General features: G+C 38.9%; 1 protein-coding gene across 1 annotated transcript; it reads right to left on the reverse strand.

Annotated features, from left to right (window-relative positions):
* Positions 1 to 3,567: 3,567 nt before the first annotated feature.
* Positions 3,568 to 17,769, reverse strand: LRRD1 (leucine rich repeats and death domain containing 1). The gene is made up of 8 exons (XM_006085067.3): positions 17,738 to 17,769; positions 15,752 to 15,771; positions 11,628 to 11,641; positions 8,746 to 10,689; positions 8,160 to 8,358; positions 6,491 to 6,652; positions 4,849 to 4,966; positions 3,568 to 3,748 (listed from the first exon to the last, which is right to left on the reverse strand). The coding sequence occupies exons 1-8, from the start codon at positions 17,767 to 17,769 to the stop codon at positions 3,568 to 3,570; spliced, it is 2,670 nt and encodes an 889-aa protein (XP_006085129.1).
* Positions 17,770 to 18,825: the final 1,056 nt, after the last annotated feature.

Consider the following 18,825-nt stretch of genomic DNA (forward strand, 5'->3'; position numbering starts at 1 on the left):
TGTAACAATGAAAATACATCCTGCATATCAGATATTTACATGATGATTCATAACAGTAGCAAAATTACAGTTACAAAGTAGCAACGAAAATAATTTTATGGTTGGGGGTCACATAAGGAACTGTATTTAAAGGGCCAGAAGGTTGAGAACCACTGATAGAGAGGAGTGGTTTCCCATTGTGCCTCCTCTGGGTTTCAAACCATGCCAATGAGAGCATTTGCGATAATAGGACTGTTTACTGCTGATGGATCCTTTTCAGTGACACAAAAGATCGGGCAGTAGCTTTGAAATTGTATCTTTACAATAATAGGTCACAGCAAGTAATCACTCTCTGTGTTTGCTTTGTTACTTTCCTGTGGTGTCATATCCAGAAACCATTGCCTAACCCAGGGTCATGAAGAATTAGGCCTGTGTTTTCTTCTAAGAATTCTGTGGTTTTTACCTCTTATGTACAGGACCAGTGCATTTTGAATTGATTTTTGTATATCACGTGAGATAGGAGTCCAATTCTTTGGCATATGGCTATTCAGTTGTCCGGGCAGCATTTGTTGAAATGCTTATGTTTTAGAAGCCATGTGTCTGTCAGAGAGACAACTGTGGGTCCTGGATCCAGGAAATCCTGGGTTTGAAATACAGAGCCTACAACTGATAAAGATACATCTACACACGCATACCCTGTTGGTTCTGTTTCTCGGGAGAACCCTGATACAGCTGGATTCCATCTCCCTCTCCCTATCCAGCTCTCAAACAGACTGCCACAAGCTGCACACGATAGACGGAGCCTCCAAGACTCCTAACCTACCAGCAGAAAGATGGCATCTTCCCTGATAGCTGTGCAGAAAGGTCCAAGGGAAATTCTGAATGGCCTGGCGTGAGTCAAATGGCTTTCCCTGAATCGTTCACTGTAGTTAGATGGGTAGAAGACCTTGGTATTCGTCGCTTCAGGAGTGAGGAAAGAGGATTGCATATGACAAGAGCTGGTTCAACTCCACCTAAAATATATTAAATGGCTTCCCCATATGAAAGAGTGTTTCTGATAGAAGAAGGGGAGAGGCATGCAGGACAGGCAAGACACCACTCCACCAGTCCCGTCAGCTAGAGGATTACCGACCCAGGACTTGGTTTATGTTTAACAGCTCTCCCATTCCTATAGTACAATTGATTTCAGTTTTTTTGTTTGTTATTTTTATTGATTTCAGAGAGGAAGGAAGAGGGAGAAAGAGATAGAAACATCAATGATGAGAGAGAAGGCGCTCAGCCACTTGGTTTGCCTTGGTGTCGGTGAGCCTGGTGGATGGGGAGCCCAAGTTAACTTGAAATACAGATTCTTATGCTTTTGCATCGAATTGGCCCCCTGATGTGGTTTCTTGGGAATCTTGAAATCTGGGCATAACATTTGGGGGCTCGCCCGGGGTTCCCAAGACCATGTAGGGACTCCCCCAATTCGTAGAATCTGCGTGGCCGCGGTTTGAATGTATGTTGGCTGTCCTGGAAGGGTACTATGTGGGGTGAACCCCAAAAAGTAAAGGGTGCCTAGCTGCCAAGAGGGCAGGTGCCCACCTGGGCAGGGAACAGTGCCCATCAGGTTTTGGTCTCTGTTGAGAGACAGCTAACAGTTGGCAGCCTGTGTACTGCTTGCAGGCCTTTGTGACCATGCCCATGTCAGGGGTAGTCTGAAAAAAGCCTGTTTAGAGTAGAAGGTCTGAGGCATGATTATACATAGAAAGAAAGTTTAATGCCAACAATTAAAAGGAATTGGCAAGAAAAGTCAGAAAATCTTAGAGTAGATCAGTATGTCTTTCTTCTTATGTAATTCCTCCAAAATTTGGCAATGCTAACATGGCAATACATTTCTTTGCATAGATTCAATAAGACCGGTTCCTAATAGTGGTTTTATTAATGGAAAACTTTGACTGGAGTATCATGTTTTAAAGAGCCCTGTCTGAGCTCTAAAGACTTGAAGCCAGTAAAAATGCCACGAAGAAAGCCTGGTATCCTGCTTGGAAGCCCTGAAGATGGCTGGCGCTGGAGCGTCAGGCCCATGCCCTACCATCACTGGCGGTTGGTAAGAGTAGAATGAGAGCAGTAGGGATGCCTCTGCATTCCTGCGGAACTCCCACACACTCTGGGCCGCAACAAGTAGGGGGGGCTACTGAGATGGGCTTAAAGCCTGGAACATGGGCTCAGGTGGAGGTGCTGCAGGTGAGGGATTCACCTAACTCAGCAGATACTGCAGGCGGGCCTGATGGCAGCTGGATGGCGTGGCTTCCTGGCCCTACGGGGCACATTAAGATTCAACCATGAGATTCCAGCAAAGGTAGTCAGTCACCATTCTTGTTGTGTTTATGCAAACATCAGGACAGTAGATAAATTAATCTTGATTTGGCTTTTTGATAGCCATGGAGGAATTTTAAGAAGAAAAATCCTATTTCAATAAAAGTTGTTAAAGCTAAAATGATTTCTTCCCCTTCCACCAGACCATTTGTTAAGATATGCCCAGTACGGGCCTCTAGCAACAGTGGAATGGAAGTGCAGTCCGTCTCATGATTGAGCCGGAAGTTCCAAGACAAAGGGGGGAATGAAAGGGCGAAGGCTACGCCCTCCACCTTCCCCCAGGGTAAGGGCTATGTCCTCCATCTTACCTTGGCCACGTGTTGGGCAAGGAGCTTCTTCACGGAAGTCTAAGACTCTGCTAGCCACACCCAGGAACGGGACATCGACTTGTGCCTGGCCAATCGGCAAAGCACAGTCCTTTCTCCTCCCTTACTCCAACCCCCCCCTATATAACCGGTCTCTGGGCGGGGTTGGCCGCGCTCAGCCACTTGGTTTGCCTTGGTGTCGGTGAGCCTGGTGGATGGGGAGCCCAAGTTAACTTGAAATACAGATTCTTATGCTTTTGCATCGAATTGGCCCCCTGATGTGGTTTCTTGGGAATCTTGAAATCTGGGCATAACAATAACTATCTTATTTAAAGCTCTGAGATCCTGTACAAATGTCTACATTTTTGCCTTTGGATTTTTCACTGGAAGGATAAAAGAATTACATGAATTATAAATCCCAAAAAAAAAAAAAAAATGATGAGAGAGAATCACTGATTGGCTGCCTCCTGCACGCCCCCCACTGGGGATCAAGCCTGCAACCCGGGCATGTGCCCTTGACCGGAATCGAACCTGGGACCCTTCAGTCCGCAGGCTGACTGATGCTCTATCCACTGAGCCAAACCAGCTAGGGCTGATTTCAGTTTTTAAGCCACCAACTAAAAAGAAACTACTCTGCTTTCTAACTCCAATAAAAGTTACTAATGACCTTATTACCTATAAGTCTGGGGTTGCATAAAAGCATTATATAACAAAGAATTTAAATGGAATTATTTCTTTTTAAAATTCATTATCATGATTCTAGAGCAATAGAACAAATACACAAAACAGTGTCTAATATTTTATTTTAACATAAGTTGTCATCATCTTAGAAATGTGTGTTAAGAGAAATGACATGCAATTCTCTTATATCCAGTTTTAATTATATAAGTGCATCATAAGTTTTCAGTTTTTATTATGGATACACTGTTCAGAATTTAATTGTGCTTGCAAAAAGTTGTAAAGCTGTTATTTTGTCCATAATTTCATATGCTCCTATCATAGTTAGCACCCGAGTTAGTTGATCTCTTAAAGCAGCAGTAGACAAGTTTCTATTTTTCATTTTCCACCTATCAAGTACTCGCTGGACTTTCTCGCTTAATAAAACAGTGCTGAAAAAGTTTTTAAATAGAAATTATGTAAAGAACATTGTTTTAAACTACGTAAATATTATATGTTTAGGTTTTAAAACTAATTTACCAGATTGAAGTGAGGATTACATTAATTGGTAAAGATAGTCCATATAAAAATTTAACAGAAAGAAAATGTTATCCCCATGCCACCCCTTGCTTCCTTGTAGAAAATCATCAATTCAGTTAACATTCAATTCTGATTTACTCAAGACTTCAAAACAATAATTATGGATTATTTACTATAAACCAGAATACTACTGCTACAGTTCCACATGCTATGTAACTTGATTTCATGACAACTCTCTTAGCTAAGTATATCCATTTTACCAGTGAAGAAACTAAGGCACAGAAAAGGTAAGGGAATTATATAAGGTCACAAAATTGGTTGGGATTTAAAGCTAAGCAGTCAGTCCTCAGATTCCTTGTTCTTAACTACTACCTATTTCTATAGGGATCTCAAGTACAATAAACTAAAATGAGCATTCTATAGCAAATTAGAGTTCATGTTAATATGAATGTCTCACAATCATGTAATCTATATATATAAAAAAGCCTAAGTGACCGAACAACAGAATGGCCGTTCCATATAAAAATTACATAACGACCAGTCGCTATGATGCACACTGACCACCAGGGGGCAGACGATCCATGCAGGAGCTGGCCCCTGGTGGTCAGTGTACTCCCACAGCAGGAGCACCGCTCAGCTGACCAGCAGGTGGCACCAGGCTTACAGCTGATGAGCATGGCTGCAGCAGCGCGAGCCTCTCCCACCTCCGCAGCAGCACTACCAAGTGGTGACAGAGGCAGGCACAGCCAGGGCCAGGATGAGCGGGAGCTGCGCAGCGCCCGGCCTCGGGCTCCTCCCCAGCCACCTGCCCTTTGTGTACTACTACACCCCTCAGGGGATGTTGGACTGCTGGTTTCGGCCTGATCTGACATCCCCCAAGGGATCCCAGATTGGGAGAGGGCACAGGCCAGGCTGAGGAACACCACTGTGCACAAGTCCGTGCATTGGGTCTCTAGTATTAATATGAATCAGAACATAAAAATAAGCTTTATATCACGTCATTCATACGTACCTCTTTGTAGATGTATCTATTTCTGAGGTTACCAGGTTTAATTTTTGACACAAAAATTGAAAACTTGTTTCAGTGATGTTGTTTGCAACTATTTTCAAGATCTTCTCTAAGATTTTGTCTACATTTGAACATAAAAGAAAATTTAGGCCATCACTTTTGAAAAACACACAGTATTTTGAGCTAATATTATTTCTAGGTTTCTACTGGGCTCCTACCAAATGAATATGTCGAGTCAATTGTAAAGTAAAATGCAGACCTGATATACAAACTGGCTTTTTAATGTGCTTCTTTATGTACTATCTTGAGAAGCCAAGTTCATATCTATAATATATGGTGTAGGCCCTGGCTGGGTAGCTTTAGCTTTGTTGGTTAGAGCATCATTCCAATACACCAAAGTTGTGGATTCTATCTTCAGTCAGGGCACATACAAGAAGCAACCAATGACCCTTGCCCCTATTTTTCAGTGGTTAGAGTATCTGTCCGCATACCAAATGGTTGCTGGTTCAGTTCCAGTCAAGGACCAAGTACCTGGGTTGCAGGTTCCATCCCTGCTCCTAGTCAGGACATGTGTGAGAGGCAATCAATGTGTCTTTCTCACTGTCTCTCCTCCTACCCCCTCCCTTCCACTCTAGCTAAAAAAAATCAATGGAAAAAATATCCTCAGGTGAGGATTAATACAGAAAGCAACAACCAAAAAAAATGCATAAGTAAATGGAACTGTGTAACAACTCTCTCTCTCTCTCTCTCTCTCTCTCTCTCTCTCTCTCTCTCTCTCTCTCCTTTCCTCTCAAATCAATAAATAAAATTTTAAATATACGGTGTATGTATGCATATTTTATATTCTAATCCCTTATTTAATGAATGTTGACAGATATGGAGAGCTTAGTTTATTTTAAAAAAAAAAAAAGCTAGCTAATTTGAACAGTACTCTTTTTGTTGTTGACCCTAAGGTACTTTGGAAATTTTTAAGAACTAGCAATCTCCCACCCCTCTGTAATCATCTCAAATATGTTCTATGCTTTCTGGTGGGTTTTTTTAATTTATTATTCATGCCATTAATCCTTCAAGCTAAATTGTATGCTAATGGTATAAACAAAAATCCAATCTTTTAAGTAAAATGTTTAGGAAGAGACCCCATGTTCTTTGTTATTGCACAATAAATACATCTCCCATGATGACATTCTCTTTACTCTCTCTGCGCGCCCAGCCTGCAGTACAAAGGCCCCTGGGGCATGAAGAAAGGAGATAAAGGCTAGAGGGTTCTCTTGTTTTTACTGACTTTGATCTGTTGCCATTACCCATTGTACTTTTGCCATCAAGGCTAGAGCCACATGAATCCTTCCTCAAGAACTTGGGATAACCGAAATTCAGGAAGAAGTTTCAGTCATGAAGTTTACAGACTTCTCTAAAGTACTGTTACCTAACAGGAATTATTTATGGATCCTGGAAACCCCTAAAATCTTTATTTTACAGAAATAAAGTTACCACAAAATGTGCCCTGATTAGGAATGTAACCATGACCTCCTGGTTCGTAGGTTGACATTCAACCACTGAGCCACACACACGGGGAAGCAAACTATCTTTTAATTTATAGATGATACTAGGAAATAACTCATAAGCTAGGCACTCACTTGTCACCTACCATCTCTTTCCTCTGCCCTCTGTAGATAGCATGCAATAGTATACAATTGTTTTCCTTTACAGATTTCCATTGGAGGTCTCAGCAAAGGGTTACCATCAAAATTTATATCCTTCAGTGAGAAAAGGTTGTGAATACCACTAGGCAGATCTGTAAGATTATTTCCTAATAGAAAAAATATATAATTGAATTGTACCTTTCTGTAAAAGAAAATTATGGAGATAACTATAGGGCTTCTACTGTGTCTCAATGGCAAATACCCGAGAACCCTCAAAATGCTGGCAAATCATGAGTCATAAGTTCTTACTGTTGTCCACTTGCTAGGATCGAAAAGAAGGAAGCGTAGAAACGTCAGTGGCTCCTTTCTCTCATAGAGGATGGCAAAATGAGAAAGGAGGCTTTTCTCTTATGGAGTAGGTGTGATGGTCATTTTTTTAAGTAAGTTTTTTTATTTGGGATACTTTCAGGTTTACAGAAAACTTGCAGAAATTGTAGAGAGTTCCTGTGTATTCAGCTAGTTTAAGTTTCCCCTGATGTTATCATCTCATGTTACAGTGTTACATTGGCTAAATCTAAGAAACTAACATTGGCACATTACTATTAAATAAACTTTGGACTTTTTTTTTATTTCATTAGATTTTCCATCAGTATCCTTTTCCTGTTCCAGAATCCATTCCAGGACAGCACACTGCACACAGTTAGCTCTTCTTAGTCCCTCTGGTCTGTGGCAGTTTCTCAGTCTTTCCTTGTTTTTCATAACCTTGACAGTTTGAGTTGCACTAGGTAGGTGTTTTGTAGAATATTCCCAAACTTGCGTTTATCTGGTATATTTTCTCATGATTAGACTGAGGTTATAGGTTTTTGGAAATAATACCACAGGGGTGAAGTGCCTCATCATGTCATATCTCAAGTAAATATCACAAAATCAACATTATTTATGCCTGGGAATAGGTACATAGGTACTTACTATTTCCTGTAAGTTATTTTTTAAAATGCCAGCCTAGTATTTTTGTGCTTTGGGAAATCTTTAGAGTGAGTGATTTACTTTTTGTTTGTTAATGTAGTGACTTACTTTATAAAAGACTGTAAGGTATCTATATATATAAAAGGCTAATATGCAAAGTGTCCCCTTGGGAGTTCGACCAGGAGACCAGGAGTTTGATCGCTCGCTATGTCCACCAGGGGGTGGCACGGAATGAAGGAAGGCCTTGGCCGGCAGCCGGAAGGCCCTGATCGGCCCTGACTGCCAGCCAGGCCTAGGGACTCTACCTGTGCATGGATTTCGTGCACTGGGCCTCTAGTTAGAATATAATAGAGTATAGGAGTGGAGTCAAGGAAGTCAACAGAGAAAGGAAAACAGAAAACACTGACCTAAGGTTGGATAGGTAGGTGTGTGTGTACAGGGAGGGAAGAGGTCAGGTTCAGAAAGGGAAGAAAGGGTATAGGCAGGAAAGACAGAATGAAAAAATATTCAGTTCCCCAGCTGGATTATAACCTGTTTCAGGGAAGGAACTGGGCCTTATGTTCTACTCACATTTTCTGAACCTACAACAGCTATTTCCTTCCAATGAGCACTTAATACATTATCTTATCAGTTTGCCATTCTGTCTTGTTAGTAAAATTTGCAACCTAGACACTAATACTCTACTTATTGATTATACTTGACACTCACCACTCAAGTCTAGTTTCTGGAGTTGTTTTAAAGATAGAATAGATGGTGGCAGATATCTTATTTGATTGTTGTATGCAAGTAAACTGACCAAGCTTCTCATTTCCCCTATATTTCTTGGAAGCTCTCTGATTGCATTATTTGAGATATCAAGTCCTTTAAGTTGAGTCATTTTAGACAGCTCTTGTGGAAGTCTTGTTAACTGTAACAAAGATTAAACAATTATATTTTCAATGAATATTTCTATGACTAAGACTTCTAAAATCAAATAGAAGGATTATTTTTTGTCTTAAAAAGGAGATATTTTTATATGTCACAAATTCTTTCGACTCTTTGCTAAAACCCACCACGTACTGTGTGATATCCAAGTACTGATCCATGCTACCAATTCTATATGATTGGAAATATTTTCCTATAAAGCGATGTGTTGAGAAATGTATTTGTAAGCCATGTTTGAGGTTATAAAAAGCCTATCCTTTAAAAATAAAACAGTCCAACTAAATTTAAACACATACACATATACTACATCATAGATTTTGATCGCCCCCAGTCCCACCTTCCCCCAAATCCCAAAATAGCAGTTTCTTACCTTTCTGCCATTTTTCTGACTCATATTCAGCTCTTTCAGTGATTGTAGTTGACACAGTTCAGTAGGAAAATATATAAATTGATTGCTTGAGATATTTAATTTCTGAATTCTTTTTAAGTTACAGATCTCTGAAGGGATATTCTGTATTTGGTTTTCTGAAATATCAAGTACTTGCAAATTCGCTAAAGTACACACTTGTATAGGGAAAGTTTCAAATTTATTACAGCATAAAATAAGAACTTGGAGTGATGCCATATTGGAAATAGATGATGGAATTGTCCTTATTTGGTTTTTACTAAGATCCAGGTATTGAAGATTAATAAGAGAACATAAGTGCTCAGAAAATATGAGGAGTTTGTTTTCATTCAACTCTAAGTGAAGCAATTGTTTACTGAAAGATATATCCACAGGTATTTCTGAAATATAATTTCCATTAATAATCAAATAATAAAGATACTCTAAAGCACACAAACCTATTGGAAAGTACATTATTTTATTATAACTCAACTCAACTTTAGTTATTTTCTTGCAGTTTTTTATTTCAATGGGAACATCTATGATTATATTTCCTGACAATCCTAGGCTAAGTATATTATTAAGATGTGAGATATCTTCGGGTATTCTTACTATGTTATTTCTGTTTAAATTGAATTTTCTTAAATTTTTAAGCTTGTGGATGCTCTTAGGAAGTTTTGTTAATTGATTATCGCTGAGACTAAGGCATTCTAACATTACACAATGGGAAATATTCTCTGGTATTTCTTTCAATAAATTTTTATCAAGTATTAGAATCCTAAGTTTCCTAAAATTTTCAATTCTGTGTGAAATAACTTCTAATTTATTGTCAATCAGTTGGAGTTCTTGCATTTTGAGCAATTGAAAAATTTCCACCGACAAAAATGTAAGTTTATTGTGATCCAATAAAAGTTTTTCTAAATTTTTAAGCTCCCTAATTTCCTTTGGCAAACTGTTTATCAGGTTTCCAGTGAGGTTTAGTGAAATTAACTTTGAAAGGAAGCACAAAACTTTAGGAAATATTGTTAACTGATTGTATTCCAAATTGAGAATGCTCAAGTTTTTTAAACTAGACAAAGTATCTGGTATATATTTTAAGTTATTATTAGCCAAACTTAAAATTTTCAAGTTTCTAAGGCTTTCTAAGCCAGAAGGAAAATTCTCGATGTAATTGTTATTTAAAAAGAGTTGCCTGATTTTCTTAAGCTGTGATATTTCTTTAGGAATATGTGAAATTTGGTTGTGACTGACATTTAATATCCTTAAATTGCGAAGCAACTGAATTTCAGTTGGAAATGATGATAACCCGTTGTCTTGCAAGGATAGAATTTCAAGTCCTAGCAGATTATATAAGTCTGCTCGTTTAAAACCTTTGATTTTGTTCTGGTCTAAATATAGATATTTTACACCTTTTGTTTTTAAAATGCCTTTAGGGAATTCTTGTAAACCCTTGGCCTTGAGGTTAATAGTAAGGTTACCTGACCTTAAGTTAAGTCCTTTTTGATATTCTTCAGAGAGTTGTGGGCTAATTTTTCCTAATATTTCATGAGATAGGAAGTCAGCAGAGGCCTGATATTTAGCAGTCATCTCAGTTATTGATAATGATGGACCTTGTGAAGTTTTGGTTGTTGACTGCGAACTGTCCCGTGTAACTACTGTTTTAGAAAGAGTTTTCCTTTGTTCTTCATTACTCTTAGGCTTACTTTCAGAGGAGGATGTTGCTGTATCATAACGTATACCAAATGTATCCATGGCAGGATGTGTTTCATAAATCTGGTCAGAAGGTTTCCCATCAGAAGCTTCCTTTAATAAATCTGATGTTTTTTTAATAAATCCAGGCTTCTCCATCAACTCTGATTCAGATTCTTTCTTGAATAGACTAGTGATATCCTCTACTTCTTCTGAAATAGTCTCCAAACATCTTATTTGCTAATATGTTTTATACCAATATAAGGTTGTAACTCAGTCTTAATTTTGATGTTTAATTTTTTCCTTTGAACCTAGAAAACAAATGCTGATGTTAAAAGAAGAGATGTTATGAAAACGTCAAAATTACAAATTAATTTTAATACACTTTGTAATGTATAATGAGTAATTTAATAAATGTAAAACAATATATTTATAACATTAATTTACATATGATTAATGGTTAAGGATGATTTATTGATTACATGCATCACATGAAACTCGAAATCGCATTAAAATTATAGAAAGGAATAAAAAAGATTTCAAACAATTAGAAAGGATAGATAAAGAAATGAGATAATTCAACAAATGTTTGGAAGGCAAAAGAGATAGCTAGTGGGGCCCCTCACCCCCATGCCACATGCAGAGTGCCATAGCATTGTGGACACTGAAGGTTTATAGATGGTACTGAAGTGTCTTCTCACTACCGTACTGTCAAATTCAGTACATTGTGACAAATTCCCGATAGATAGAAGTAACATTCATTAAGGAAAGAGGGATTGCTTTCTGTAACAGTAAACTAGAAGTAAAACAACCTTTTCAAGGACTGAAGACTAAGTCTTTTATGTGATTCCTGAGGTACCCGCACAGCTGGAGAGCACCAGTCCTCAGATGTGTGTGTCCCAGCTCCCATAGGTCCCTTCTCCAAGTCCATAGTTTTTAATAACCCAACTTCTTTCCTTTGTATGTTTATCACCAGGATAGTAGCTACTTCCTAGATTTACTATGACTGTGTTACTGCAGTTTCCCCTTACCTTTTTAGTTCTCTAATACTTGTTTACACACCTTCCTAAATTAAATCCTTTCTTTAAACTGGTATGGTTTCAATATTTCCCAAACTCTCTAAGAGAATAGAAAAAGAGGGAACATTTTTCACCTTGTTTTATGAGAATAACACTAACCTTTACATCAAAACCTAATGAGGACAATATGAAAAAAAAAATTACAGGCCAAATTTACTCAAGGCAAAAAATGCAAAAATTCTAAGCATTAAAAAACTGTTCTAATATAAAAACCAGCAGTGTATAAAAAGGAAAATGTTTTCTCACTAAGTTGCATTTGTCCCAGAAATGCAAGTTTGGATTTTAACATTAGAAAATTAACATAATTTGCCACATTAAGAGATTAAAGGAGAAAACGCATATGATCATTACAACAGATGCCGAAGCAGTTGATAAATTGCAACATTTTTCATGATTTTAGAAACTAGGAATAGATGGGAATTTTCTTAATCCGTTAAAGGGCAACCATAAAAAATATCTATAATAAATATCACTCTTGGTGTTGAAACCGTGAAATTTTTCCTTTGATACTGAAAGCAAGAAAATGTTGTCCTCTATCATAATTTTTTTCTTTATATAATTTTTTTCTAAATATATTTTTATTGATTTCAGAAAGGAAGGGAGAGGTAGAAAGATATAGAAACATCAATGATGAGAGAGAACCATTGATCAGCTGCCTCCTTCACGTCCCACACTGGGGATCAAGCCCGCAACCTGGGCCTGACCGAGAATCAAACGGTGACCTCCAGGCCCATAAATCAACCCTCAACCATTGAGTCATACCGGCTGGGCTCTATCATCATTTCTACCTCAACAGTGGGGGGTATGCAGGAGGCAGCTGATCAATGATTCTCTCTCATCATTGATGTTTCTATCTCTCCCTTCCTCTCTGAAGTCAATAACAAATAAACAACTCAGAATTTTATGCCTATGGTTATGAGTAATTTTGCTGAAACATTTCCTTTTCTGTACTGTTCTTGTCCAGTTTTGCTGTTAAGGTTATACCCACATAAGTTATACCCAAGTAATTATTCTAATTATCTATTATAAGGGTAATCAGTTCCTTGAAGGTTCTGTAAAATTTGATTTTTAAAATCTTATTAATATGATTTAATAGTTAGTGGTTTGCCCAAGTTTTCTTTTAATTCTTGAGAGCCAATTGTTTCCTCGAGGAGTGGGGGAAGAGAGAGAGGCTCCACTACAGAAGCTAAAGCAACCTTTGACAGATGCGTACACGTGAGAGGTGGGTATCCCTGGGGCATGCAAGAGAGGGAGGACATGCAGAGCTGCTGGTGATGCGGCGGGCGGGGAGGGAGGAGGAGAAAACCTGCGTTTGGATGAGACGGTCGTTGAAGTAAGTCACAGCACTTCGCACCACCTGGAGATTCCCCCGGCGCCTGCAGCCGGGCACTGAGGCGGCCCTGGGCACGCGGGGAGTGTCCCGCGCCTGGGCTGGCTGGGGCGCGCCCCTGCGCTTTTGTGCGCTGGCCCCAGGTCACACTGGAACTTTGCGCGGCAGGCCAGGTCCTGTGATCAACTCTCCAGCAGCGACGCGCGGGCCCAGCGAGCTGGGTAGAGAAGCGGGCCTGGGTCCTGACAGGCGTCTATGGATACAGGCACCGTGAAAATGCACTTCGTGACGTGAGGGACGCACGCCTCCTGGAGCCAACCTCTTTTTGTCTCGGTTACCCCCAGGCCATGCTTCAGGCCCGGCCAGGCTCCCCAATCATGAACCAACTGAAGGCGAGCGAACGGAGCCCAAGAATAGCACGCTGCTCCTCTGGGAGAGGCGGTGACTGTGCCGCTGTTTAAAGGGGTCCCCGAGACCACGCTGATTTGGAGATTTGGAGGCGGGTCTGTCCTTGAGGTTACCAGGAGGAGTATGGGAAGTGCGTGTGGGCAGCAGAGGCGGCTGAGCTTTGAGAAAGTCCCTGGGGTGACCTGTGGCCTCCCTTCTCCCATCATCTAAACAGCAGGACCAGTCAAGTTACAAGACTAATGTAGTCCTAGCCAATATAAACAAAACACCGTATTCATCAGAAAAACAGGAAGTATTTGTAGAATATAAGGATGTAATAGAAGAACCAGATATATAGAGCTTTCAGAAAAGGGAAATAGAAAACTTAAAAAGGACCGTGCTTGGTTTATCAATGTCTAAAATATAACAAAACTGAATACACCAGTGAGTTTTACCATGAATGAAATATTCTGAAATTGATACGAATTCATTTATAGCTTTTTTTAAAAAAAATATTTTTATTGATTTCAGAGAGGAAGGGAGAGGGAGAGAGAAATAGAAACATCAATGATGAGAATAATTGGTTGGCTGCCTCCCACACGCCCCCTATTGGGGATCGAGCCCGCAACCTGGGCATGTGCCCCTGACTGGAATCCAACCGGACCAGTCCACACGCCAAAGCTCTATCCACTGAGCCAAACCAGCTAAGGCCATTTATATCTTTTGATGAACACTATCACATCTGTATTTCAAAGTTATGTTTAAGATGTCCTTAGAGTGGTAGTTTAACCTCCAATGTGTTATTAACCATAGACTCATGTCAAAGGCTCACCATTCATTTGCAGGGGCTCTTGTCTGCAGAGTAAGGCATTCTACCCTTGCCTGGTCACTGCTGCCTTGGTGGAAAGTCACAGCCTTCCTGATTAGCAGGTGGTTGGCCCACCACATTTCCCAGCCCTTTTCCATAGCCTTGCAGCTGTTATCAAATTGTCTCAGTGTATGGACCTCCCAATCTCTTCCATCACCACCAAATTCCAATTTGGAATTTAAAGTTGAATACTGAATGCAATCAACTTTCTAGAATTTATGAAAAGCAATCAATAATGAGAGAGAATCATTGATTGGCTGCCTCCTGCACGTCCCCCACTGGGGATCAAGCCCACAAGGCAGGCATGTGCCCTTGACCAGAATTGAACCTGGGACCCTTCAGTCCGCAGGCTGATGCTCTATCCACTGAACCAAACGAGTTAGGGCCCTAAAGCCTTTGCCTCTGGCAACCACTGATCTGTTCTGTGTATCTGTGAGCTTAGGTTTTTTGTTTGTTTTGTTTAGGTTCCACATATGAGATCATATGGTATTTGTCTTTCTGGTTTACTTATTTCACTTAACATAATGCCCTTGAGATCCTCTATGTCCAGATTTCATTTTTATGGCCGAATAATATTTGTGTGTGTGAGATTTTTAAAGCCACTTGTCTATCTATGGATACTTAGGTTTTTCTGTTTTGACATTGTAAATAATGCTGCAATAAACATATGGATTCATATTACTTTTTAAGTTAGTGTTTTCGTTTCCTTCAGATAAATACCCAAAAGTGAAATAGCTGGATCATATGGTAATTTTATTTGTAATTATTTGAGGAACATCATACTATTTTCCCTAGTGGCTGCACCAATTTACATTCCCACCAACAGTGCATGAGGGTTACCTTTTCTCCACATTCTCATCAGTTGTTATTTCTTGACTTTGATGATAGCTATTCTAACAGGTGTAAGGAGATATATTGTTGTGGTTTTTATTTGCATATCCCTAATTAGTGATGTTGAGCACTTTTCCCATGTACCTGTTAGCCATCTGTATGTCTTTGAAAAAAATGTCTATTCCGATGCTCTGCCCATTTATTAAAATCAGATTTTTATCCTATTGAGTTGTATGAGGTCTTCATATATTTTGGATATTAACTTCTTATCAGATTTGCAAATATTTTCTCCCATTCAGTAAGTTGTTGGGCTTGCCTTTTCATTTTCTTGATGGTTTCCTTTGCTGTGAAGAAGCTTTTTAGTTGGATGTAGACCCACTTTTTTATTTTTTTGCTTTTGGTGTCAAATCCAAAAGATCATCACCAAGGTGGATGTTAAGGAACTTACCCCCTATGTTTTCATTTAGGATTTTTAGGGATTCAAGTCTTACCTTCAAGTCTTTTTTGTGTATGATGTTAGATAGCTGTCCATTCTTTTGCATGTGCTGTCCAGTTTTCCCAATAGCATTGATTGAAGACACTATCTTTCCCTATTGTATATTCTTGGCTCCTTTGTCATAACTTAATTGACCATATCTGTGTAGGTTTATTTCTGGGAAGTCTATTCTGTTCCATTGATCTATGTGTCTAGTTTTTTGCCAATACCATATTGCTGGAAATGAAGATAATTTGCTGGTGTTCCACAAGTCTATTTGGGGATGGGGGAGGTTGAGGGCATTAAAAGATGCTGTTTATTAGTATATTTACCTTCTTTACTCAGCATAAGGCTGAGGGAGAAAAAGCTTCTTAATGTTAACATGGAAATTTATATTACAATTGGTCTTTGGAATATAGGTAGTTTTCTTGAATAACAAATTTATTTTCTCATAGTTTAGATAGTTTTGGTACCCCCCCCCTCTTTTTTTCTTTTAGGAAGTTTAAATACTAAGTTTCTGATTGTGATTTAAACTCCATATTAGCTAAAAGTAGATTGGGATTTTCCTTAACTAAGAATTGTTTCAAATTTTATTCTTTAAAAAGATATTTTTAAAAATATTTTTATTGCTTTCAGAGAGGAAGGGAGAGGGGGAGAAAGATAGAAACATCAATGATGAGAGAGAATCATTGATCAGCTACCTGGGGATCAAGACTGCAACCCATGCATGTGCACTGACCAGGAATCGAACCAGGACCTCCTGGTTCCTAGGTTGACTTTCAACTACTGAACCACACTGGCTGGGCTCAAATTTTATTCTTAACTTGAAAATAACTTCCCAAAACATTTTGTCCTGGTAACTCCTATTACTAGTGTTTATCTGATCCATCTTGGAAATTTTCTTTCCTCATTTATACAATAATGTAAATGTGAAATATCTTACCATTTATTTCATGACTGATTATGATTAAGAAAGAGGAGAAATGGTTATTAACTTTATAGCACTTAGTAAAATCCTGTGTTTAAATTGTTATACAACATAAAATAATATGTGGTCTGTGAACATCCATATATTTTTGCATAGTAAATAACAAGTAAGCCAACAAATAAAACTAATTAAGATCCTGTGCCATGCTCAGCACAGCCAGAGTGAACCTGAGGGGTGGGGGTAGGGGTGGGGGGGTGGGGGGGTGGCGGGCAGTGAAGGATTAAAGAAGACAGACAAGAGAATAAAGCTGGGGCTAGGTGGGACGTTGCTCTTGGAGGGAGAGACAGTGCCACAGCCTGTAAGCCAAGTCTTTATTTTATAGTCAGATCCCACGAGGCAAAGCAAGGGCGTGGTCAAGATGTTTACAATGTTCTCCCGAGTTTCAAATCTACTTAATTAAAGGGTGTCCCAAAATTCACGCAAGAAGTAACTTTGATAGAAAATACAGGTTTATAATTAAAACTTGTAAATTTTTTATTGATTCACAAAGTATACAGTATAGGGTTATGTATGGAATAGCATATCGGGTAAATGGCCTCCACGGCTTTGCTGGCACATATGCAATCTTTTGTTGAAATTTTCTATGACCATTTTGCATAAATGTGGCTGAATTTCGTTGATACAGCGCTCAATTTCCTCCTTCAAGGTGTGGGTGGTCGTGGGCTTATTGGCATAAACCTTAGACTTCAAAAAACCCCAAAGAAAAAAGTCTAACGGCATTAAATCGCATGATCTGGGCAGCCAATTCTGATCACCAAAACAGGAAATTACACGACCAGGAAATGACTCATGCAGTAATTGAATTGTTTCTCGGGCTGTATGGCATGTGGCACCGTCTTGTTGAAACCACATGTCGTCCACATCCATATCTTGCAATTTAGGCACAAAAAACTGGATTATCATGTCTCGATAGCGAGCACCATTAACTGTTATTGCTTGAGCAGCTGCATTTCGGTCATGGAAAATTTCAACAAAAGAGTGCGTATGTGCCAGCAAAGCCGTGGAGGCCATTTACCCGATATGCTATTCCATACATAACCCTATACTGTATACTTTATTACAATTTTTAATTATAAACCTGTGTTTTCTATCAAAATTACTTCTTGCGTGAATTTTGGGACACCCTTTTACATGCACCTGAGAACTCTATCAAGCTTTGTTTTGGCAGCACTTGCCTCAGCCTACATCACTCAGCTACCTGGGACCACAGGTTTGGACCATAAGGTCAAGCTTACAACCATAGCCTTTGGCTGTAATTGTGCTGGGAGGCTTTGCCCTCCAAGCTGGGACCTTCACATGGCTTTGCCACGAGAGAACCGTGCCCTCTTACTAGTCCGAGGCTTGAATCTGTCCAAACGCCATAGTTGCTCTCCACAAGATCCAACTTTTAACTATATATACATTTAATTATTTGTCAATGAAATGGCTGAAATAAATAAAAAAATCTAGACTGGCTTTTCTTCCTAGTGGTTATGTGTACAAAAACAAAATTCAATATTAATTGAAAGCAAACAATCAAGAAAAAGAATATGGCACACATTTGACTTTAATAAAAATTGTTCATCTGTTTTTCTATCTGCAGATGACTTATTTTATGTTCATTCCCTTTCACTGCCCTACTGGTATACAATCAGTGAACACAAAAAAATATTATCAGCATCTATTAAATACAATTCAGAAGGCATGTTATTAAAACATCATATAGCATATTCCAAAAGTCAACAAATGATGTGCTAATTACTGGTTTGGGATACTTCTGTTATTTGCTCATATAATTAAGTTGATGGCATAATTACATGATTCTGTAACAAGTGAAGCATTTGGTATGCTCTGGGAGAGGCTTGTTTTAAAAAACAATTGCCTTGGCCCTAGCCTTTAAGATTCTCTCTTTGTCTTTAATTTTTGGCATTTTAATTATGATGTGTCTGGTCATGGATCTGTTTGGGTTGTTCTTGTTTGGGGTTCTTTGTGCCTCCTGAACTTGTGTGACTTTTTCCTTTACCACGTTAGGGAAGTTTTTTTAACACCCATAGCAAATTGTGATTCTTTTCTTAAATGTACTTAAATTTATGTACAATAAAATGTTCCCTTTTTGATGCACAGTTTTGTGAGATTTAACAAATATACTATTTATCAATCAAAATCAGGATACAGAACAGTTCTTTTACTCTCCTAAATTTCTTCATGCTGCCCCTTTATATTCATTCCCACAGCCCCTCACTCCCATCGTTAACCTGGCATTACCACTACTTGCTTTCTGACTTCATAGCTTTGCCATTTCTAGAATGCCATCCAAATGGAAGGGAATGCTCTGGTATGTAACCTTTTGAGCCTGGCTTCTTTCAGTTAGTATAATGTATTTGAAATTTATTCATATTGTTCATGAATAGTTGATTCTTCTTTGTTGCTGAGTAGAAT

Source organism: Myotis lucifugus, unplaced genomic scaffold (assembly GCF_000147115.1).
Source record: "Myotis lucifugus unplaced genomic scaffold, Myoluc2.0 scaffold_15, whole genome shotgun sequence".
Lineage (NCBI taxonomy): Eukaryota > Metazoa > Chordata > Mammalia > Chiroptera > Vespertilionidae > Myotis > Myotis lucifugus.